The sequence below is a fragment of the Balaenoptera acutorostrata genome, chromosome 3 (genome assembly GCF_949987535.1).
Source record: "Balaenoptera acutorostrata chromosome 3, mBalAcu1.1, whole genome shotgun sequence".
NCBI lineage: Eukaryota > Metazoa > Chordata > Mammalia > Artiodactyla > Balaenopteridae > Balaenoptera > Balaenoptera acutorostrata.
Genome location: NC_080066.1, coordinates 15,822,208 through 15,846,720, shown reverse-complemented (window position 1 = coordinate 15,846,720; position 24,513 = coordinate 15,822,208). Strand labels below are relative to the sequence as shown.

Here is a 24,513-nt window from a genome sequence, read left to right as displayed (position 1 = left end):
GAGTTAGAATAAAGGCAATTCTCTTTCTCACTTCATCTTCATGAAGTGAGAAAACAAGGGCAATTCTCTTCATGAAGTGAATGGTTAAGCCAGGGTTATTCCTCTTTTCCTTATTTTACTCTGAGACAAAGGGTAAACTTGACTTTGGTGATGTTTAGACAACAAGAACAAGCCCAGATCATCTATAAGTCCTCTATGTGTCTTCAAAAACTCTCATGATCTGACAGTGATTTCCATTTTGTTGCCAAAAAGCAATGCTGGTGTCAAACCTTGAACCACTACCAATCATCCACATGTACCATTTTTGTTTTATTTATTTATTTATTTATTTATTTATGGCTGCGTTGGGTCTTTGTTGCTGCACGTGGGCTTTCTCTAATTGCGGCGAGCGGAGCTACTCTTCGTTGTGGTGCGTGAGCTTCTCATTGAAGTGGCTTCTCTTGTTGCGAAGCACGGCTCTAGGCGCGTGGGCTTCAGTAGTTGTGGCACGTGGGCTCTAGAACGCAAGCTCAGTAGTTGTGGCGCACGGGCTTAGTTGATCTGTGGCATGTGGGATCTTCCCAGACCAGGGCTCGAACCTGTGTCCCCTTCATTGGCAGGCAGATTCTTAACCACTGCACCACCAGGGAAGTCCGCACATGTACCATTTGAATCAATACCCCAACCAATTTATATTAACGTTTTTCTGCCTCTGGGGAGAAACAAAATCTTAATTTCTGTTTTTCTTTTCTTTGTCTTTGTTTTGTCTGTGTTCACTGAAAATACTTCCAGGAATGCTTAATAATTGTTTCAGGTAGGACCCAGATGATGCTTTCTTTTTTTTGAAATACCAGGAGGTATCATCTGTGAGACATGGTGTTCAGTGAAAGGCATGTGAATGAAGCAATTCTTTTAGAATCCTGTAGGGCAAGATTAAACCCTGAATAAATAATCTGAAAATCTTTCAGGTTAGTTATCATTTTACAAGTATCCAGGAATCATAGTTTCTCTAAAAGGAATTTACTAAATGCATATTTATTTACAGACTTTATTTCTCAATAAAATAATGAACCATTAAGCTTATCCCTTTCTATCTTCTCAGAACCTTGCCTCCTTGTATTTACTTCCTTTTTTGTGTGTCCTTAAATTGCCTCTTTATCACTACTTTGTGGCTTCAAGCATCACAATTCTCTCTTACCTTAAAAAACAAACAAAATGAAATACCTAACTACCTAACCTTAACTTTGTTTCCCATCTAAGTATTATTATTTTTTATTTTTTTAATCTCCAATTACCATTTCCCACACATTGTTTGTATCCCCTACCTCACTACACACATCTTCTTTGACTCCCTACAATCTGTCTTCTGCAAAAATATTATTTCTTCAGCATATAATTATTGGTCACTGACTTTTGGTCACTGATGTAAAACTGTAGAGATAATTGTTTATCAAAGACATTCCTGACCCTCATGGAGCTTGTATTCTAGCTGTCTTTGAGGACTTTATTGATTTCAGAATCATAATGACCTAATGCTGCGTTTGATCAAGCCACGCCTTCTTGAAGTGTTCACCTGTGTTTTCAGTACAGTGGACTGTGGTTTTTCCCCTAATGTTATATTCATATTTTGTGCTTTTTCTTTCTCCTTCTAAGACCTAACTGTGAGTCTCACCCAATATTCTGACTTTGATCTTGTTATGTCTTTTCCTACATATTTCTCTTACTTAGAGGTTTTATTCTCTCACTGCTCAAAATTTGCTCATTCCTGCATTTATGTAGCCCTTATTTCCACAACCTCGTCCCATATTTTCAATTGCCAGTATCTCCAAGTCACATATTCAGACTTATACTTACCTTCCTTTAAGAAAGAATCTCCCATAAAATAAATGAAATTGAGTTATTTGTAGTGAGGTAGATGGACCTAGAGTCTGTCATACAGAGTGAAGTAAGTCAGAAAGAGAAAAACAAATACCATATGCTAACACATATATATGAAATCTAAAAAAAAAAAAAAAGGTTCTGAAGAACCTAGGGGCAGGACAGGAATAAAGACTCAGATGTAAAGAATGGACTTTAGGACATGGGGAGGGGGAAGGGTAAGCTGGGATGAAGTAAGAGAGTGGCATGGACATATATACACTACCAAATGTAAAATAGATAGCTAGTGGGAAGCAGCCACATAGCACAGGGAGATCAGCTCGGTGCTTTGTGACCACCTAGAGGGGTGGGATAGGGAGGGTGGGAGGGAGACGCAAGAGGGAGGAGATATGGGGATATATGTATATGTATAGGTGATTCACTTTGTTATAGAGCAGAAACTAACACACCATTGTAAAGCAATTATACTCCAATAAAGATGTTTAAAAGAAAAAAAAAAGAATCTCCTACTCCTGATTTTATTATTTCAGTTATTGACATTATCATCAACACAGTTAATTCTCTCTGAATTGCAAATTGTCACCTCTTCATTCTCGACTTATATCCTTTTCTTTCTTTGCATCTCCACCTCTGTCATCTTAGTTAACTCCTGGGTTATTGCACATGTCAAGGCAACTCATCTCCATGCAAATATTCTCCTAAACCAGGCCACTCTTCACATTGATGCAGGGTTAATATCCCTAAATAATGACTCCTGGTCTCCAAATCATCAGAAGCTCTTCATTGCCTTTTAACTGGCTTTAAAGTCTTCCTATGTTCTTTCCCAAATTGCATTTTTGATTTCATCTATTATTCTTCTACAAACTGTGTTCTTGTCCCCAAATATGCTTTGGGTATTATAAATGTCAACTTTGGGCCATATCATTTTTTTAGTATGACCTGTAATTTTGTGTCAATGGTGAACATGATGAATTGGTTTGAAGGAATCAAGGTAAGCAGGCCTGTAGTATAAGGTTTTTTGTTTATCTGGCTAGGAGTAAGGTTGTGTTTACTAGTTACTGCAGCTGTAGATGACAGAAGGTAAAGTTTCCTCTGGTGTCCTTGTTTTTGTCTCCCTTGTATCTTCGTGCCCCAAACTTCTTAAATAAAGTCTGAGAGATGATGCTCTTTCAGTACAGTTCCCTGTTAGTATGTCAGAGCCCTACGGATGTGATGATGGGGTGGAAAGGTGCTGAGTGTAAGGTCAGGGGAATGGACGCATTCTACAGTCCTACGGTTTGAGCTCAGTCTTCTAGTGAGTCTGCGTCCTTACACTGTGACTACTCTCACCCTACCCGACCCCACCCCAGACCCCTTAGGTGAGATAGGAAATCTAGAATTTGCCAAGAAAATTAGGCACACTTCCAAATGGCTACTTTTTCCCCTCTCCCTGTAAGAAGCAGAGGAGATTTTTCTCTCCAGTCTTCACCGTGAGAACTTGGTAGGGCTCCTGGAAGTAACATTGTTGGGGTGCCCCTAAGACTGGTCCCCCTGGAGTTCATATCCCTCCAGCTTTCCCACACTGAGCCTCCAGCAGTTTGTTAATTACAGTTTACCTTTTCCTCACCCAGTACAGGCTCCAGCCACCATTCCTTTCCCCAGGTTTCTGTTTTGCTAAGTTATCACTGTCTATATCTGCCTGTTGTCTCTTCAGTTTTGGGGCGGCAGTTTCCCCTGTGATCTCTATTCTCTGAAGGATCTAAGAAGAGTTTTTTGAGTTTTTGTTGCTGTGAAGATGAAACTGATGCTTTCGAAGCTCCTTACATGCTGGACTGGAAACCAGAAGTCTTCCCCCGTTGTTTTTTTTAGAATAATCTTTTCCCACTCCTATACAACTTTCTTTGCCTACTTCATCTCCACTGTATTCTTTAATATCCTAATATAATCTACCATCTTTTATGAAGTCTTTCTGTATCCACCAAATTTAAGCCATCTTTTATCTGTTGAACTGCATAACAATTATGATCTATATCAATACTTGGTATTATATGCTCACAGTAACCCCAATGAGCTGTATATCATTGTTATTATTATTATTATTATCATCCCCATTTGATAGATGATGAATATGAGAGACAGTGGGAATTTAGTGTTTTGCCCAAAGTCATAAAGCTCACAAGTATCAGAGTTTGGATTAGAACCCAGCTAGCCTGACCCAGAGCTTATCTTCTAAATAGTACATATTGTTAGCTTTTATTCTTAGAGTCTTTTGGGTATGTTTCATATTTTCCCAGTCATAACTTGTCCATCTCCCTAACATCCAAATGCAAGACATGGTGTCTTCTATATAATAGTTATCCAATCAGTAACTTGTGGTTGATTATTTAATCAATTATTAAATGATTATTTCCACTGCTAAAATCATATTTATATCTACTCTCTAAATTTTTCATGAGAGTAACAATAATTTGCAGCTGTGTTCTAAGCACTTTACATGTAGTGTATTGTTTAATCTTTACTGCAACCCCATGAGGCTAAAGTATCTACTATAATTATCTTATTGCTTCTGAGTCCTAGAGAATTTAAATAGGCTGCCCAAGGTCACATACCTAATAAGTGGAAGAGTCAGGATTTGAATCAAAGCCTCCAGTACCTGCAGGCTTAACTAGTGGAATATCCAGCCCACAGTTTCTGCTATTTTTTTATTAAAAGAATATGATAATCCTGTTTTCTGTTTCCATAAAAATAAATATTCTCTTCTTATTTGCTTTCCATGTAATAGATCAAATAAAATCAAAGTTCTTACCATATCTCACTTACCTAAAGAAAAGAGTTTATGATTTATATTTTTATTTTACTTTTTAATCTCAACTTGGCAAATGAAATCAAGTTACAGAAATGCTATTAAGCCAATAATATTTCCAAAGGCATCTTGACAAGAAAAGGCACATAAAGATGTTGTTCAGTGTTCTTTTAGTATAAGAATTAAGAACTACAGAGTCCTTTGAAATTCCTACTTATAGGAAGAACCAGCCAATTCCATTCATATTTCATCTTTGTGTGATTAAGACATTCTTGCTTCTGAGCAAATTAGAAGCTTTCAGAATAAGATGAATCTACCCTGTGTTGGCATGTCACAACTAGAAGCTTCACTTTTATATCAGAACATTGCATACTGAAGGGAAAAACTTGCAGCACCAAATTTGGTAATAGTAAATAGTACTGAAATGAGACATTCAGCTGAAAAGCGTGTTTTAAAAAATAGGTAATAATGACTCTCAAGAGAATAATGTCTAGAGAATAAACTGTTGGAAAGGGTAAAAATAAAGAAATGCCAAATCTATTCATTGCACAGCTCTACAAAAAGCAAATAGAAGTGATATAATGACAGACAATGTCTATCAAATACCATGAGAAAATTTCATTTGACTTGAGAGGCGCTGTATCTGTGGTTGCCATTTTGACAACTTTGAGGAAACTTTTGTTCTCTGAGTATGTTTACATTTCACAGGCTGTAAAACTTGCAGATGCAAATAGCCAGCACCTTGAAAATCTGGGGGCGGGGGGGAATGAAAGTAAAAAAAGAGATTGAGGGCATTTCAACTGATAGTCATTATGCACCCTTCTAGTTTAGAGTGAGAGACAGGTAGAAATTATAGAGAATGTAGAGCCCAGCTAAGTAAGTCTGACTCTGAGGAAGGGAAAATTGCTATCTTGAAAGAGAGACATATTGCATCGCAGTTAAAAAAAAAAAACATTAGGCAACTTTATTTTATGAGCAAGAAAAAAAAAAGATGAAAATTGCCTACAATTTAAAACAGGGAATGAATTCAGATCACTTGAAGTGGGAAATTGTCTTTTATGATTTGACCCTAGTGCAAACGAGTATGATTCTGCTGAGGGCACTGGAGCTTTAAAAATACAGCTTTCTTTTAAAAGTATTAACTGTCTATTTTAAAAAGACATGTCAAATTTATTACCTTATGGCATAATAACTCAATGAAACATTTTTGAAAACTCAAGATGGTAGCTAATAACATCTAAAAGACAAATTAGAATCTTTACTCTCTACAGACACCAAAGTTAAAAAAGAATGTCCATGAAGCATGGTGATGGATTCTGAATGTGGCTAATATATTTTGGCCTCTAATGTCAAGAAACAGTAGTGATTTGAACAAAGTACACTTTGATGCTGAATTTGCCCTATTTGACACTAAGTCAATTTTTAAAAACATGTCCAATTCTTTAAAGTTTTTAAGGTAAAAAATTGAACATTAATGAGAAATTTCTATCCAGTTCTTATTTTAACTAAATAAGATGTGAAATATAAAAGCTATACCCTAAGAATCTTAAGAACTTGTAATCATTACACCTGTACAAGCAAAATTGAAGTATTAATCTGAAAATTTACAGAAAATATCAGGAGGCAGAAAGTATGGGGAGAGGTAAAATTCAGACAATATTTAGTGAATGCCTATGTTCTAGAGTATTACATCTAGTAGTGTTTAATTAAAGTATGATAGATTCTACAAACTTAATTGAATGCATACTGTCTAATATATGAGAGTTAAGTAACATTTTAAATGCCCAGTAGAAAGCTGTGAAACAGTCCAAAGTCAAACCAACAAACAAAAAATTCTGCTTCTGTAGAAATCTGTCCCACGAATGAATGTTGTCGATCATGCCATATAGTTACATTTAAATAAAGCTGGTTTAATGATTTATCATTAAATTCTAACTATGTTGTGGCAGTTGAGACTTTTCAGTTTTATTATCTGCTTTAACAAGTTCTGAACTTTGTGTGGGAGGCTAGATTGACCTTCCCCAAGGACTTTGCTAGATATAAATAGGTAATTCTCAATGAAGCAACTGAAAGTTTATAAATGTTCGAAAGCAGGTCTAGTCTGAGCTTGCTAGATAAAGAACGAGTCTATTTCTTTTTTTTTTTTTTAATTTATTTTTATTTATTTATTTTTGGCTGTGTTGGGTCTTCGTTTCTGTGCGAAGGCTTTCTCTAGTTGCGGCCACTCTTCATTGCGGTGCGCGGGCCTCTCACTATCGTGGCCTTTCTTGTTGCGGAGCACAGGCTCCAGACGCGCAGGCTCAGTAGTTGTGGCTCACGGGCCTAGTTGCTCCGCGGCATGTGGGATCTTCCCAGACCAGGGCTCGAACCCGTGTCCCCTGCATTAGCAGGCAGATTCTCAACCACTGCGCCACCAGGGAAGCCCCACGAGTCTATTTCTGAAAATATAATTCAATGTAAGGTTTGATAATGTTGTGATAAGGTATATAGTTCCTGGATAATTCATAAATTTCTATTAATAATTTTAAGAGGCTAAGCAACTTTTCACCTTGATGATTCTCCAGAAAAATATGACATTGCAACAAGTCTATTCCATTTACAAAGTCAGACTTACATATGCTTGAGTTCTAGAATTTAAAATCCCCAAAGACCAAATTTGCAATGGTAGCTTCTAAATTGCCGTGCACGGTTTTGCAATCTTAAATTTTTTAATGGATAAAACTTTACATTTACATGCACTAATACATCACACAGGAATTGACTTTCTAATTTTTGTGTTTGACTGTGGGATTTTGTAAGACCAAAATTGAATATGCAAATCAGAAGAGGCCAGGTGGGGTGTGCTTTGGAAACTCACCCCAAGTCCCCTAACTAATAATTGGAATTGCTAACTTTGATGTTTCGCCGTATATAGCATTGTTTGTCTTGTACTGAAATAAGTATACTGCAGTGAAATGATGGATAATTATCATCCCCAGTGAACTATTAGTTTTTTCGCTGTTTTTTTTTTTACACTGAGTTCCATGATATAGCCCTAAAATAGAAACATCAGATTGTCCCACGTTCTTTTCAGTGATGTATCTTTGCTAAACTGCTTTTCAGTAGTCGCTGTAAGAAAAAGTAAGTACTGGGGAAGATAAATGTGAAATAGGGAATGAAGGTGAGGGTATTCGATCTGATTTCAAGGTTTGATAATGTGTGCCCAGTAGGCACACATTCCAATAGAAAGTAATTGTGGCTAATTAAGAATGAAGTAATTTGTTTTCAGTTTGTGTGTTTTAGTTTTTAGATGCCTGTAATATTGTTGGAATACCAATAAGCATTAAGTTCTTTGGACTTAAATACTTAATAAACAAAACTGCAGTATTGCTCCCCACCTGGGCTGCTGTGAAAAAGGCATTGGACACTAAGGATGCTGTGATCTAAGTCACTCTGGGAGCCTATAGGCAATGACTAAGAATGAAGAACTTGGTTCGACTGAACTCAGGTTGCTGGGCAAACTTAAAATTTACCTTTTAAAACTAAATTTTTTTGATGAAAATTATTCAAGAGAAACATCCAAATTAGTGACATTTTAATGTATTTTTGTAGTTAGAGGAATAAATTTACTGAAATACAGGGTTTTAAATCAGAATTCCTAACTTTGTAAAACAGATTAAATTTGTGTCAGTGAACACAATTACTTTTTTCCCACTGCCCTAAATATTTGATCTTCAGCATCAGGTTAGCAGTAAAGCATAGAATGAAATATATTTGCTGTCTGAATTAAACATAATCTGCTTTTGAGTTAGAAGTTCATCAGTCTCATTATGTATGCCATACTATTTAAGAGCTGAGCTACTAAATGTGGAATAGTTTCATACAAACATAGTGAACATTAATTTACCTTGTTTGGCACTAGATCAAGGCTATTTCTTTACATCCAGTATAGGTTGAATAGATTCCATATTTTCAATAAAGTCTTAACTATATAAAAAAGTAATTATTATAGCTAATTGTATTATATTTCCTCATTCAGGGTAATGTTTTAAAGCATGTTTCATAAAGTGTAGTCTAAATGTACTGGAAGTCATCAAGAGTGTAAAAAGTAATAAAATGAAGGAAAACTAAGATGTTCTTGTTTAATCAAAATAGCATGGGTTTACAAGGGGGGAAGGTGACGGGGGTGATGGTGGTGGTGTGATGAATTGGGCGATTGGGATTGACATATATACACTGATATGTATAAAATAGGTAACTAATAAGAACCTGCTGTATAAAAAATAAATTAATTAAATTAAATTTTAAAAAATAGCATGGATTTAAAGAATGCATGTTCTTAATGAATAAGCCACGGTTCTTGGTAGGTTTGACAGATGGAGTGTAGGTGTATCTTGGTTGTGCATGTCACATATATGTCTTCATTTTCCAAACAAGAAAACAAACAAGTGACATCCTTGCAAAGAAATGTGAAAGAAAACTTAGAAAACTGTTTCATTGCTGAATTAAAATAGTGTGTACAATTTTCCTAATCCAATATTTGCTAGCACATAAAATATATTTCATAGGACAATGAAGATAGAAGACTGTTCACTGATGCAATAGGGAGACTTTTCAACTTTTCAAATTATTTCCACTACCACTCTTTTATATTGAGGAAAATCTTGCTATAATAATTCACATGTCATGTTCCTTGGCTATTTTTCTTGATTAAGATTTTTTTCTTTATTTTGCCAGACATTCTAAGGGTTCTTAGCGAGAGAAATATTTTCAGTAAGGAACATTTTTTAAAAAATAGATACGAGTCACTTTCAGTTTCTCATCTGACATGTAAATCATTTGGAAGTCATTATTCCCATTCCCATAACAAGACAAAAAGCTGAATAAACTAAAAATCAACAACTCTTCCTGATCTGTTAGAGAATTGAGGCCAAAGGCAAACCACTGCCTCCAAATTGGAGACAAACAGGAGAAACAGAATCACAGCTTCCTGGGGCAGAAGCTCATGAAGAGAAACCTCTGCAGGAATCAGAACTGGGGTAGGAAATCCTAAACTATAACTGATGAATTTTTGCAGGCTCAATGTGCACACATTTGAGAGATTAAAAAATCCCAGGGGATTCAGTGTTAGGGGGCTCCACACTTCTGTAAGTTTTAACTTCAGGAGTCCTGCCATTTCTCACAGTGAAGATAGAGACCTCCTCTCTGCTTTGAGCTGGTGGAGGGGAAAAGTAGCCATTTTGAAATTTACCCAGAACAATGTGTTCTTAATAACAAGACCTGCCCTCAAGAGAGAACACAAATAAGTATTGGCTATTGCAATAGCTAAATCCAAATCACTGATAACACCAAATGTGGATGAGAATGAGAAGAAACAGGAACTCTCATTCATTGCTGATGGGACTGTAAAATGGGACAGCCAGCTTTGGAAGACAGGTTGTCAGTTTCATACAAAACTAAACATAGTCTTACTATAAGATTCAGCTGTTGTGCACCTTGGTATACTCACAAATGAGTTGAAAACGTCTGTCTACACAAAAGCTTAACACACTGATGCTTACACAAGCTTTAGTCATATTTGCTAAAGCTTAGAAGAAACCAAGATGTTCTTCATAGGTGAATGGATAAGCAAACTGTGGTACATCCATACAAGGGAATGTTATTCAGTGATAAAAATAAATGAGCTATCAAGCCACAGAAAGACATGGAAGAGCCTTAAATGATACATATTGCTAACTGAAAGAAGCTAATCTAAAAAGGCTATGTACTGTATGATTCCAACTATATGACACTCTGGAAAAGGCATACTGTTAACTCACAATTTATGATTTAAGAGCATATATCTCAGTAACAATAATAAATACCACAGGAAAAAAATATTTTGAATTAGAAAATATGTTAATAGCCTTAGTTTAGAACTACAAATAAATATTTAACATAAGAAAGTGTATATATATATATATATATATATTTTTTTTTTATTCTCCCCCAGTAAATGCCACGGAGGGAATAATAACTATGATGAATTTTGATGATGTCGGCAGAAAAATAAAATCCAATTGTGTTTAAATGGAGAGATCTTTCACATACTAATGCAGTTGAGAAGAACAGAAGTTATCTATTGCTCAGAAAAATAACGTGGTGACTTTCAGAATTACATTTCACTTTGCAGTTCTTGCCTACCATTCACTGTTACTTTGGTCAGTGTGGGAATCGGAACAACCAAAAATGAGATACAATATCAATCAGCCCCAGCAGCCTCTGAACCTGCTCTACATACAGCATACAAAATATTTTATGTACTTGAAACTGACAGACAGGTTTGAGCAAACTAGGAGAAAAGGAATACACTTTCAGAGTCAACACAACTATTTGATCACTTTATGCACAAGTCGCATACCAAGGTGCATTTTATGAATCACATTATCATAGTGACACTCTTTTTAATATTGGTTCAAAGAATTAAATATTATTGATCTATAACTGACAAAAAGAAAATGAGTTGTGTTTAATTTTCTCTCTGTGTGTGTGTGTGTGTGTGTGTTTGGGGAAAAAATGAAATCTGTACTTGATTTAAATATATTCTGCCTCATGCTATAAAACATATTTCACTAAATAAAAAATATATTCATCTGTTACAAGGTAGTGGCCAGCACTTCCTGTATGTCAACTCATCTGGCCCCAAAGAAGGATACACTGCAAGAATCACTACTTCTCAATGCTTCCCAGCAAGCCTCGGAATGTGTACTGTTCGGTTCTGGTTCTACATGGTCGATCCCAGGAGCATGGGAGTATTAAAGGTACAAAAGGAAGATAGAGATTTGTCTTTCACTGAAATATTCAGAGCATGTGTTTAAACATTTTTTTTTTTTAGTAGTCAGACAACACCCATCCTGATTCTATTAACTTCTCATTTCTTTCTGGGGCGATGGGACTTTGGCAAGCAGTGCTGTCATTCATCTTAATCTCATTCAAGATTTATCTCATTCATGGCTGCCACCTGAACTCAATTATGGCTCATGCTATTTAAAAGACTATCTAGAGATAAAAGATAATGGGCAGATTCTACATATATCTTCTAATAACAACTTAGATAGGGACAATGAAGAAATGTGATGAGAGGGATAATAATGGAGAGAATTTTCTTCCACAAAGTAAAGGCAAAGCACACTTAAGATTATAAATATATATCAGCTCACACTAAAAACAACATACCTGCTTCATTTTTAACTAATTTAATATAAGAATCTGCACCAAATGCAAATGTTTTTAAAGAAACAAGTTGCTGCATTTATACTTCTTATTGCATGAGAGATCAATGAATGAGCTTTTCATTCATTAGGAACCAATTTTGAAATCTTAATTTCTAATTAAAAGATTGTATATTAGAACACAACATGTAGTGTTATTGCTTTGAAATTATACAGTCATTTATTATTGGGATATATACAATTTGGAATTTTTGTCTTTATCTCAAACATTGTCCCTTATAAATAATAACAGCTATTATTAAGTGATTCCTATCTTTCTGGCTGTTCATTTTAACTTTATATGTGTTATCAGTTTTAATTCTCACATTCACCTGATGAGGTAGTATCTTTTTCCCAAATTTTCAGTAAAGAAACTGAAACTCAAAGTGGCTTAGTAATTTTTCCATGATTACACAACTAGCCAAAAATCTGATTTCAAAGGTCTGACATCATTTATCCAGCATTGTTTCTCAGATTTTCTGCAGTATTCAGAGATGTCTAAGGAGAAACATGAGGGAAAGAAAGAATAAATGGCCTTATCAATTCTAGCCATTGATAGGAAAGAGAGCTCTTATCAGGTAAAAATAAAAACATGCAAAGAAAGTGGAGGAGTTATACAGATTCTATTTAAATGTCCATTTTCCTAAAGAGAAGCCAGTAAAAACAACAGAAAAAGAGATTCATTTTTAACAGTTTCAATACATGTGAGTCTATATAGATCATGAGAAAACTTTGCATTTTTTTTCATTGTTTTTACATACAGTATGTGAATATTCAGTAGATTAGCCTTTTGCTTATACTAAATTTTGTCCAGGGTAATTTATAACTACTGATCTTAAAAAAGATTCTCTAACATGTTGTTTTACCGACATTTTAAAACATCGATGCTGCAATTGAAGAGGACACTAGTCAATGGTTATTTGTTACACACGGAAGCAAATAAGAAATGGAAAGGCCAATGAACCATTCAATGGAATGCATGCAGATTCCAGTCACTTTCTAACAAAATGTTGCTTCCTTATTCAAAAACAGTGTCCGTATATCCTTTAGCTCTTCACCAGCTGGTCATTCAGTGCTATAGACTGAATGTTTTTGTCTCCCAAAATTCAAATGTTAAAGTCTAACTAAGACAGTCAACTAGTTCAGTTACCTAGTTAAACAGCCCACTGTTTTAATCCATGCTTCTACAAATAACCTTTGAAATGGAAACGTTGGCCTCAGGTCTTGATTTCTGATAGCTTGCTTTTGGTGAGTACAGGTTTTTCTCACTGGAGGCCAGCAGTTAAGTGTAGCAATGCTTTTCTACTCTGGGCTGCCTTCAGAGAGGTCTACTGGAAAGAACAGTGGAGGCCAACGGTAGTCAGGCTGACACCCAGGTTTTGTAGAGGAACTGCCCTACCCTACTCCAGATTGTCTTGGTAGGTTTGACTGTCAACATGGCTTTTTTTTTTTTTTTTTTTTTTACCGCCTCCGTAGATGACCCAAGCGGGGCCAATCATAGTCATTTACAGTATTTGATGCAATGTTTATAAGAGGCTTTCTCTTTCTTCTGTGTTGCAAGTCACAAGGAAGTAGGCTAAATCTGGGGCTATTGCAAGCCATCTTTCCCAATATGGGGAGAGAGATTGTGTGAGAGAGAAGCTAGCACACAGAGGGACGTAGGACTAAAAAAAAAAAAGGAGGAAACAGAATTGTGCCTGCTTTGTTTAAATCCTGGAGCCTACTTTACCTGAGCCAGTAAAATTCTTTTTGTTACTTGCTATTGAAAAATATTGACACCCAGGGAGAAACTGTTTTCCTAACGTGTCCTTATGTCTCGGGCTGATCACATTTCCTGTGGCAAGTCTCTTTCTCAACTATTGCTTTTAATCTTGAGTTATTCCCAGACTGAAAAACTTCCTGAGTATGCCATATTTTTATATGTGAGTGAATCAATTAAGTGGAAACCCGTTCTTTTTACCCTTTAAATTGAGGCTTTCCAGCAACATGCTGTTCGTTCACATGCAAGTTAATTCTTTCTTTTCATCTCTAATTTGGGTATAACAGTGTCACATTTTACAACATTTTCTACAGTGGGGTTTTTCCACTGATGTGTTGCATTTGAAAGAACCATCTGTAGTTACAGCATTGGCAAGTCTGATGGACAGATAGCTTCTTACAAAAGGTCTGCGAACCCAACTTTGTGCATGTATTTTCTAAATTAACCAGAAGTCCAGCTAATATTATCTGGATTTGTGGTGAGGAAGAGCCTCCTCTTTTTCATATTAAAAAGAAATTTTTAAAGAATAAAATAAATGATAATATCCACTGAGGGCATGGATGTGGAGAAATAGATAGTCATTGCTATCAATATGCAATTATAAGAGCATTTTGGAAATTAAAAGCTTTATAATTTTTATACTACCTACCAAAACATTCCACATCTATAAATATTTATAAAGAAATAAAGATAGATATGCATGATGTTTTATTTATAAGGTTCTTCATCTCACTGTTGTTTATAGTAGGAAATATTTGAAACCACCTGTATGTCAAATATTAAGAATTGGTGAAGTATAGTACATTCACTCTTACAATGAAATACTATGGAGAAATTAATTCTATGAATGAATAATTAATGATAAAGAGAGGTATTTATGATTCATTAATAACCAAAGTAACCAAATTAACAAATATGTATTTTAGAATGCCATATAAAAATATATCTAATTTTGTATATGTTAACATATGAATATCTATATCTATATATTAATTTAATAAATATCTGTATCTGTGTATGTGTGTATATACATATATATATATATATGAAAAATATATGGAAGGATAGACACTAAAATGGTAAAAGTAATTACCTCTAGATGGTGAAATGAAAAGATTTTTTTCATTACTTTTACTCTTATTTATTTTATAATTTTTCTACATTAAACATGTATTACCATTCTAATGAGAAAAATATATATTTCTAAAGGGTCTTCATGTTTGAAAAGGTAGAAAGACACTGCTCTAGGATATGCCATAAATAGGTGACTTCTTGAGTTAATAAATAGCAAATACAATTCTGGAACATATGGTAGATTATAACTGTGCTAATCTGAATCTATTTCTTACACTGATTACACAAATCCTTTAGAAAGGATATGGCAAAAAAAAACCTAAAGTGAAGTTTCATGATAGAGCAGAGCATCTATGAGGCCATAAAAATAACAAGATATTCCTAAAAGAGATTTCAACTTGCAGATTGTGTGAGAATGCTTTCTTGTCAGCACAAATTTTTTGAAATTGTATTAAGTGCTATGTATTTCCTGCCCTTCTGTGCTCTGTTCTGTATCCCAGAGAACTATACTTTCCCGAGTCCTTTGCTGTCTGCATTCCTGAATAAGTTTGGCCAACGGAAGGTACTGGCCAAAGATCTGAGGGCAGAAAGAGGAGACAAGCCTTCCTCCTCTCTCTGTCTCTCTCTCTCTCCTTCTCTCTGTCTCTCTCTCTCTCTCTCTGTCTGTCTCTATATCTGTCTCTGTCTCTGTCTCTCTGGCTGAGTTTCTGCTGCATCTCATCTGTGACTCAGTTCCCCTAGAGAGTCCCTGCTTCCCTGGCTCTGGCTCCCACCAAGGATGCCTGCCAAATGCCATCTTCTTCCAGCAACTTAGCTTCACTACTCCCTCCCTTTGACCCTCTAGTTTTCGGGTTGGAGACATCTTCCTGTACATACTAATCTAGAGGTTGCCTCATAATTTCCTTGGTAGTTTCTCATCTCTTCCATAAACTTTGTACCCATTCCCTATATTAAAGTTCCTCTATTTGAAATATGTTAGTTTATATTTTCTAACTCAGCCCTGTCTAAGTGCCCACCCAAATGGAAACACAAATCTTTTGAAGACATTAACTGATAAAACAATGAAAAATTTTGAGTGAGCTTCATTCAGTTTAAACTTGTCCTCCTTACATTAACTTATTAAAAACTTACTGTTTAGTAGGGGGGGACAGAAATTTTAAAAACACAAATATGAAAACTTCAATTTGTGATACAATACTCTGGAGCAAAGTAAACTGTTTTCTGTTATAAATAATTACTCATGGTCTGCTGAGAGAGTTATTTTATATTGAATGGTAAGAAAGTCTCTCTGAAAAATATGAAGTTTGAATTAAGATTTGAAAAACCAGAAAGATCCATTCATGTGAATAACTGAAGTAAGAATGTTCTAGGCAGAGGAAACAAGCTAATGGAAAAGCTCAAAATTGGGAGGTATCTGAAGGCCAGTATAGCTGGCACAAAATAAGCAAGAGAGCAAGAGACGCTAAGAGATAGGTAGGAACCAGCTCCTTCAGGGCCTTGTAAGGATGGTAAAGAGATTAGATTTTATTGTAAGAATCACGGGAAGTCATTGGAGAGTCTCTTAGCTTAGCCTGCTATAACAAATTAACATGGACTAGATCGCTCAAACAACAAAAGTTTATGTCTCACAGTTCTGGAGGTTGAGGAGTTCAAGATAAAGGTATGGGCCAATTTGGTTCCTGTTGTGAACCCTCTTCCTGACTTTTCACTGTGTGCTCACCTGTCAGAAAGAGATCATCTCTCTGTGTCTCTTCTTATAAGGACACTAATCTCATTCACAGGGACCTCACCCTCATGAGCTAATAACCTCCCAAAGACCCTACTTCCCAAAACCAAAACATTGGGAATTAGGGCTTCAATATGAATTTGACGGGACTCATTAAGTCCATAGCAGAGAGTTTAAAATTGTGGGATAATAACAGCTCATTTGAAAATTTAGAAGATCTGTTTGGCTGCTGAGGGGAAAAAGGACAGGACCTGGGGGTAGGAGGAGGCCAGAAAGTGGAAGTGAAACAGGGAGACAAGTTAGAAGATGATTTCCAGGGGTCTCCGGCAGAGAAGATATGGCTTGGTTTAAAGTGGAGTATAAGGATAAACTGGAAAACAATTGCTACAAATAATGAACAAGACTTAGATCTTCACTGGCGTATTAAGATTATTTTCTAAATAAAGCACACTTTAATTTTATTAGTATATTAGTGAAGGACATCATATAAAGCTAGTGCAGTCAAAGAAGACATACAGTTGACATACAGTTGATGAGATCAAAGTGAAATTCATTTATGTTGTCCCTAAAACCGAACAATTCAGTTTTATCCCAGCCTGTAAAGTAGAGTGCTGCATGGTGGAGGAAATGTTTTACAGGAACTGGAAAGCCTGGTAGTATAATAAGTGAATAATATTCAGGATAGTGAATGAATAATATTCAGAATAATAAGATATCTATACAGGCATCAGTATCCCTTGATTCACAGGCTCACAAATTATGGAACAATGCTAACACATACTTTATTTTCTAGGTCAGTTTCTTTGTGTCTTTCAGTTACCTACCTACATATTAAATTAAAAGCACTCTTTAAAATGGTTCTGGTCTCTTTCTGATTCACATTGCCAAAAGAGCCCTAAGTGAAACCAAATTAATTTCCCATGAGATTATTTAGTTTCAGTAGTTCATCTTTCTAGCTTCTGGCTTGTTCTGATATTTAATGCTAGCTCAGGTGAGTTATTTAATATCTATGGAAAGAGGTAAAGTTTGACACAAGACAAGAGAATGTCTCTGCAAATGACTAATATCCTTGTTTTCCTCCAGACTCATTTTTTAAAGACACAAAAAGGAAGTGAACTTTTATAATTAATACTTTTCATAATACTTTTTGTAATTTATAGAAATTTCTAATTGCTCAGGGGGGAAAAAACGAACTATTCCCTAAAACTTCTTTCAGTGTTAACAGATGGGTTAATATATCTAAATGGGCTTCTAGAAGGCTATTGTTCATATATCAGAACAGTTAGCCACCAGGTTGAAGTGGTCTTTATTTTAAAGTTGAGTTTTAGAGCTACGTGATTTCTGCTAAAACCTATGGAATTTAGCACGTAAATATTCCATTCGGGAAGCCATTATTGCGGTGGCCGCATGCATGTGAATTCTGCTTTGTTTTGTTTTAATGTGGTATTTAGGAAGATAGTAAGATCAGAGGGAAAAAAAAGAAAAAAGCTGAGAATAATATAGGAGGTTTACTGTATGCCATACACTGAAGTCGTTTACATGTATTGATTGATCTAATCCTCACACCTTCCATGAGGCAAGTGATGACATTACCTACATTTTAACAGATGAGGAAAATGAGATACAGAAAGCTTCAGGAACTTGTTCAAGGTCACAGAGCTATTTACAAAATGGCTTCAGCATATGCTTTTAATTACTATGCTTACTGCCTCTCAGAACTAGATGGGTTTTTTATGGCGTATTTTATTTTCCATATTTTATTATTCAAAATCATCTTTTATTTTCTACCAATAGTTACTGAAATCTGGTTCTTTAAAAGGTGCTTTGCATATTTCCGGTTCTACATATTGTAGTTTTCAGTATAAATTTGATTTGAATTACAAATGTAACAAAAAACAAAAAAAATTAGTGTAACAGTTATTTAAATCGTCCTCCTAAATGTGCTCCCTAAATGTGTAGCGTGTGTGAGGTGGTGTGGGAGATGCTATCGGTATTTCTTTTTCCTATAGTTGCCTGTGTGACATACCATTTAATCCTTTTGTGCTGCTGCTTTTGATGATTAACTTGTGAATGAGCCGTTCACCACGGATAAGAGCTACCAGATGACATATCTCCTCTTTGTCAAACTGATCCAGGCCTCCTCTGGTCAGTTTCGGAGTCCTCTTGGGTTTGTCATTAGACCTATAGCTGTCCTTTTGGAAGAGTTGGACCTTTCAGGGGCCCATTTTCTAGGATAAATGCAGGAGGAACTTCTGTTTATTCCCTGTGATGCTTCCAGGCTCATGAACTTCAGAATAGGAAGTTTAGCAGAGAAGGAAAAGAGTCTCACTTCAATTCAGCCTTGTTTCTTAAATGCAGGATGACCTTGGGCCCTCTGGGGGATGGTGCAGAGGCACAATGCACCAGCAAGGGCCAGGTACTACGAGATATTCTGGAAAGGACCTCTGATACCTCTATCAGCAACTATCCTTATCACTATATATAATAATATAATCAGAAATAATTGAATAATGAATCAATGAAATATTGTGTATGAACAGTTCCTAGTTAACGAAGGAAATGCATTTTAGATTTACATTCACTTAATCAGTGCACTGGGTTACCACTTAGTGCAATGAAGTAATAATTTACAAAATGGTAACCTGTGTTAATGACTTGCCCCAAAGGTTCTGGTTATTACCATGAGATGTTACCACATAGATGAGGACCTGGCCCATTTCTTAATTATCACTAGTGCTATAGAAATTCTTCCAGTGATATGTGGAGTAAAAAGAGAAAGGAGAAAAATGTTAAGTTTCAAAAAGGAAAAAATATATTTTAAAAGTTGAATATGTACTTGTATTCATATAGAAATATATATACAAAATTAAATAGCTACTAGTTTGTATGGCATATGCTTAAGACAATTTACACATCAGATTTTTTTGTTTAATCCTTTTCTTTATTATTAGTGCTTAATTTAACAATGCATTTTTTATGATGTTATGTTATTGTGAAAGTTGTTGAGAGGCACTATCAGTATTCGGTCAATAATTTTATTCCTTTTTTATATGCATTTTAACTGTCCCAGACTAACCAGTTCTCTCTCATTCCTGTTACATGGTAAACCTCATGGTCATTATTTCCACAGGTGGTGGTACACTGCTTATCAAAGGCAGCTTTTGAGAACATTAGATAGTGTTTAAAAGCAGAAACAATAATATATGCAGATATCCCCAGGCATAAAAGGTTGGAAGTATGTGTTGGAGTCATTGAGCATACTTAGCAAATTTCTGCCCTCTAAACAGACTTGTCGAAGCTCTAGATTATACCCTACATTTGAGCATTTCATACTAATTTAGCATAAACATGGCTAGTAATGTACTAGGGCAGTAATTCTCAACGTGTCACACACACTGCTGTGTTGCAGTCATTTGTAAGATGTGACACAGGTAATATTCAAGAACAGTAGTTAAAATGAACCCAAGTACTTTTTAGTGATTTCCTCCCTTTTTGAGTATAGATTCAAGATTCTCCCTATATTATATCAGTATGCTGTATTTAATCTGACAGGTCTTATCGAATAGAAGAGAAGAAAGGTAAGGTTGTATCTGATGTGTCAGGCATTTTGTCAAGCAGTTTGCATGACCCTCAGGACCCTGTGATGAGGGACACTGAGGATAGTGTGTCAAACACAACATATCATCCATTACATAGTGAGAATCATGAGCTTATGTTAACTTAGCAGAGGTGGGCACACAGACCTTGACAGCAAAGATACTTGGATAGGACAGATAGAGGAAACGATGCTGACATGTGCTGTGTATCTTTTATTGTAGATAATAGAAAAATAAACCTCAGGATGGTAAAAAACACTGCTGCAATTTCTATTAAAGTATAAATTATCAGGCTGGGATGGCACTACATGAAATGCAAAGGGTGACACTCAGGAGAAGGAGCTAATCGAATATGACCTTCAAATTAGACTTTCCCTTTAGAATATAATAAAAGCAGGAAAAGAAAAGTGACCTCAAGTTGAAGAGTTATGCTGCTAAAAATTAAAATCAAGTCACAGTTTTAGGACAGAGACATGGGAATTTGCAAAAGAAGGTATTTCTTACACCTGCCTACAAGCAGGCTAGGTGCAAAGTCACCTTGAGAAAGAACCAAAAGTCAGCTTCGCTTAGAAGTCTGGGTCCCAAGCTGAATATTGCTTCTTAAAAAAAAACCAAACCAAACCAAAAAAAAAAAAAAAATAACATTTAACAGATTCATAGTTAAAGCAACTTTTCTTTTACATTTTTATTTTGTGAAATCTGTCAGTCTCTATTTTCTTTGTAGATTTTGGCCTTAATGCTTTACTTAGGAAGCCCTTTCCTGTCATAAAATAAAATATTCTCATTTTTTTTAAGTTATCTCATAATTTTGATTTTTTAGATTTAACTCATTCGTCCACTTATAATTGATTTTGCATATGTATGGTGAGAAGTTAGAAATTCATGATTTTCTTTCCAAATAGGAAGCTCGTTCTTCCAACATCAGTGATTCAATACTGTGTCCTCCCCCTGTTGATTTGACATGCTTTCATAATATGTTAAGTTCACATATGCATGTGTAAATTTTCTACAGATGTATGAAAGAATGATTGTTTCTTCTTTGGATGCAAAGATAGATGCACAGAGAGATGATAGAAACACAGAGATAAATTGAATCATAATCCTCTACATCCTTACTCACTGTTATCTACTTAATTTGTCAATTTAGGGAAAAAAAGGTATTTTAAGTTCATCCAGTATAAAGTCTCAGTTTGTCTTTCTGTTCTTACTGATCTCAGCCCTTATATTTCAAAGCCATATGGTTGAATGCATGAAGATTCAAGACAGTTATAGGTGCTCAAGGAATTATAACTTTTATCAGTATTAAATACCTCCTTTATATTTTCCTGAAATCTTATTTTGTCTGTTAATAATATGGACATTCTTACCATTTAAAAAATAAATGCTCTGGACATATATACACTACCAAATGTAAAATAGATAGCTAGTGGGAAGCAGCTGCATAGCTGAGGGAAATCAGCTTGGTGCTTTGTGACCACCTAGAGGGGTGGGATAGGGAGGGTGGGAGCGAGGGAGATGCAAGAGGGAAGAGATATGGGGTTATATGTATATGTATAGCTGATTCACTTTGTTATAAAGCAGAAACTAACACACCATTTGTAAAGCAATTATACTCCAATAAAGATGTTAAAAAAAATAAAAAATAAAAAATAAATAAATGCCTTAACATCTTACTCATCCCTTTATTTTTAACAATCCCATGACTCTTGACTTTAGTTATGTCAGTTATAAACAGCATATGGCTGGATTATATTTTTCCATAATCTGAGCTTCTGTTTTTTTTTAATAAATCAATTCAGTCCTTTCACATATGTACAAAACATTTTTCGTGTATGTTTTCCATTAGTCTTTTTCTTCTTTCATTATTTTCCCCTTTACCTCTGCCTTTAATTAGAGTGATTGTATTTCCTTTATTCCTCCTTATCCCCAGTGTTTGTACGTTTTAATTGCTGTATCTTTTTTCTAAGGTGGACATTTAATTTTTAGTAAATCTATTCAAAATATTTATCCATTTTTATTGAAAATTAATTGCATACTTCTAACCTACCCACACCTCAAATAAAAGAAGACCTTTGGCAAAATTTTACTGACCTGGCTCATCCTCCCAAACAGCTCTATGACTTACTAAAATTTGTTGGAACATTAGATTCATGGTGTAAATAATTTATCTACTCTCCTGGCAATCGTATTCTTTAAAATGCCTTAGACCTCACCGGTATATAATTATCAAGTAAAACTATATGTTTTACAGTTACCTTTGCTCACTACTCTTTATCAATACCTCTGCAGTCCACTATATTGGATTCTTTTTGTTTGATATGTACATCAGTTTGCTCAGGGCTGCCATAACAAAATATCACAAACTGGGTAGCTTAAACAGGAGACATTTATTTCCTCACAGTTCTGGAAGCTGGTGGTCCAAGATCAAGGAGTCGGCAGTTTTGATTTCTTCTGAGTCCTCTTTCCTTGGCTTGCAGATGGTTGCTTTCTCACCATGTCCTGGTCTTTCCTCTACGTGGGTGCATTTTTAATAACTCCTCCAATGTACAAATTTCCTCTTCTTATTAGGACACCAGCAAGATTGGATTAGGGTTCACCTTAATGGCCTCCTTTTAATTTAATTACCTCTTTAAAAGCTCTATCTCCAAATACAGTCACATTTTAAAGTACTGGGGTTTAGGGTTCAACATATGAACTTTGGAGGGTCACATGCAGCCCATAGCATGTTTTATTCATAGGTATTTCAGAAACAGTGCATGGCTGGTAAGCTTTTTGAGTTCCTGATTGGCTGAAATAAACATATCATGGATCCATACTGGAAAGATAGTTTGGTTATGAACTTCTAGGTTCAAAATTATTTTTCCTTAAGTAATTGAAGGCATTCCTGCATTGTATTCTAATGTCCAGTATCTATCTGCAATGTAGAAGACAGCTATCTGACCGATTATTTCTCCTCCAGGATTTTCACATGTCCTACTTTTCTCGCAGGAAGTGGGTAAAATATTCTTTTAATCCTTGGAGTTGATAAATTCTCCTGGGAATTTGATGGGCTCTCATCATTTTTCACCTCCGGGAGGTTTTCATCTGTAATTTATTTAATTATTTCCTTCTAAAAACATCTGTTAGACTGATGTGGAAACTTCTGGATCTATCCTTGCTATCCCCTATCATATATTCTCAAAATTTTCATCTCTTGGTCCTCTGACACTGTGGTCTTTGGAGGATCACTTGATTCAGTTTTCCAGTTCACTTTGTGAAATTTAATCTGTATCGATTCTGCTATGCAGTTCATCTCTGGGGGCTTTACTTTAGCAATCATTTCATTAATTTCCAAGAACTCTGAATGCTTCTTTTTCATATTAGTTTGTTCTATTTTATAGATATGATGGACACTTCAGTCTCTCAAGGGAATTAATTACATTTCTTTATATATTGCCCCATTTATTCTATTAGCAGTTGTTCTCATGGTGGTCAGTACTGGTCTCAATTTAATTCCTGTCTTTCAGAATTTTCCTCAACTGTCAGGTTACTTACTATTGGTTTTCTATTCCTATATGTGGATGAGTCTAGATTGGATAATATTACCATGTGTATTTCATTGCATCAGACCAAGTAAGAAATTTTATTTTCCTGGCAGTGAATATGCATTCTAATTCAAGATCTCCAGTTTTGTTGCTCTGGTGTAAACAAGGAGATGCATTTTCTAGTGGACTTACATTTCTGATGTACTGCTGGCTTGTTTATTTGTTGAGGGAGGTACAAGTACTTTGTGGCAGTCACAAGGCCACCACCTCACTTCTTTGGCCTCAGTGCCCTTTCGTGAAAACTCCTGTATCAGATCTACCACGCCAGCAGTATTTATCCACCCTGTGTGTCCTAGGTATGAATGCCTGCATCAGTAACTCCTAACATAAGGACTGATCTGGCTTTTTATGGAGTTCTTTGATTAATTATGAGCTAGTGACACATGCATAGCTTCTTCTCTATTCTGTCCACCTCTTACAGTTATTCCAGAATTCCACTGGGAACAGTCACTCTTTTGTTGGTCTTTTTTTCACCTGTAGATGTTTGCAAGTTCCTCAGTTTTGTTTATGTAATTTCAACCAACAGTTTCCACTTGGTTTAAAACTTCCACAAAGTCCTTACTATTTTTGTGTGTTGGTAGATGTGCTCCTAATTTTCCTGTGCTTCTGTGGATTTTTTTCAGTATTTTTCCTGTCTTTGCAGTGGAACATTCTTGAGGTGTATAAGTAAACATATGTTTTCAGTTAGCCGTCAGAACCAGGAACCATTTTTCCAAATATTTACAATTTTGCAGAATACACTAAAAAAGTAAACTCCCTTTTTTTTTTTTCTGTTTGCTGTTTTACAGTCCAAAATTTCCTTCATTTTGAGAGAAGATGTTTTGAACGCATTTTGAAGGTAGTCTGTACAGTGATTAGTTGGGAGAAAAAACATGGAGGTATCAGGCTAACACTGAATGCTACACA

At 35.4% G+C, this 24,513-nt stretch overlaps 1 protein-coding gene across 1 annotated transcript in view; it reads left to right on the top strand.

The window, feature by feature from the left end:
- Positions 1 to 24,513, top strand: part of MALRD1 (MAM and LDL receptor class A domain containing 1) — a 608,926-nt gene that overhangs the window by 449,176 nt on the left and 135,237 nt on the right. The window contains exon 33 of the mRNA XM_057542012.1: positions 11,261 to 11,418. Coding sequence (XP_057397995.1) covers positions 11,261 to 11,418 — 158 coding nt within the window. The remainder of the gene's footprint in view (positions 1 to 11,260; positions 11,419 to 24,513) is intronic.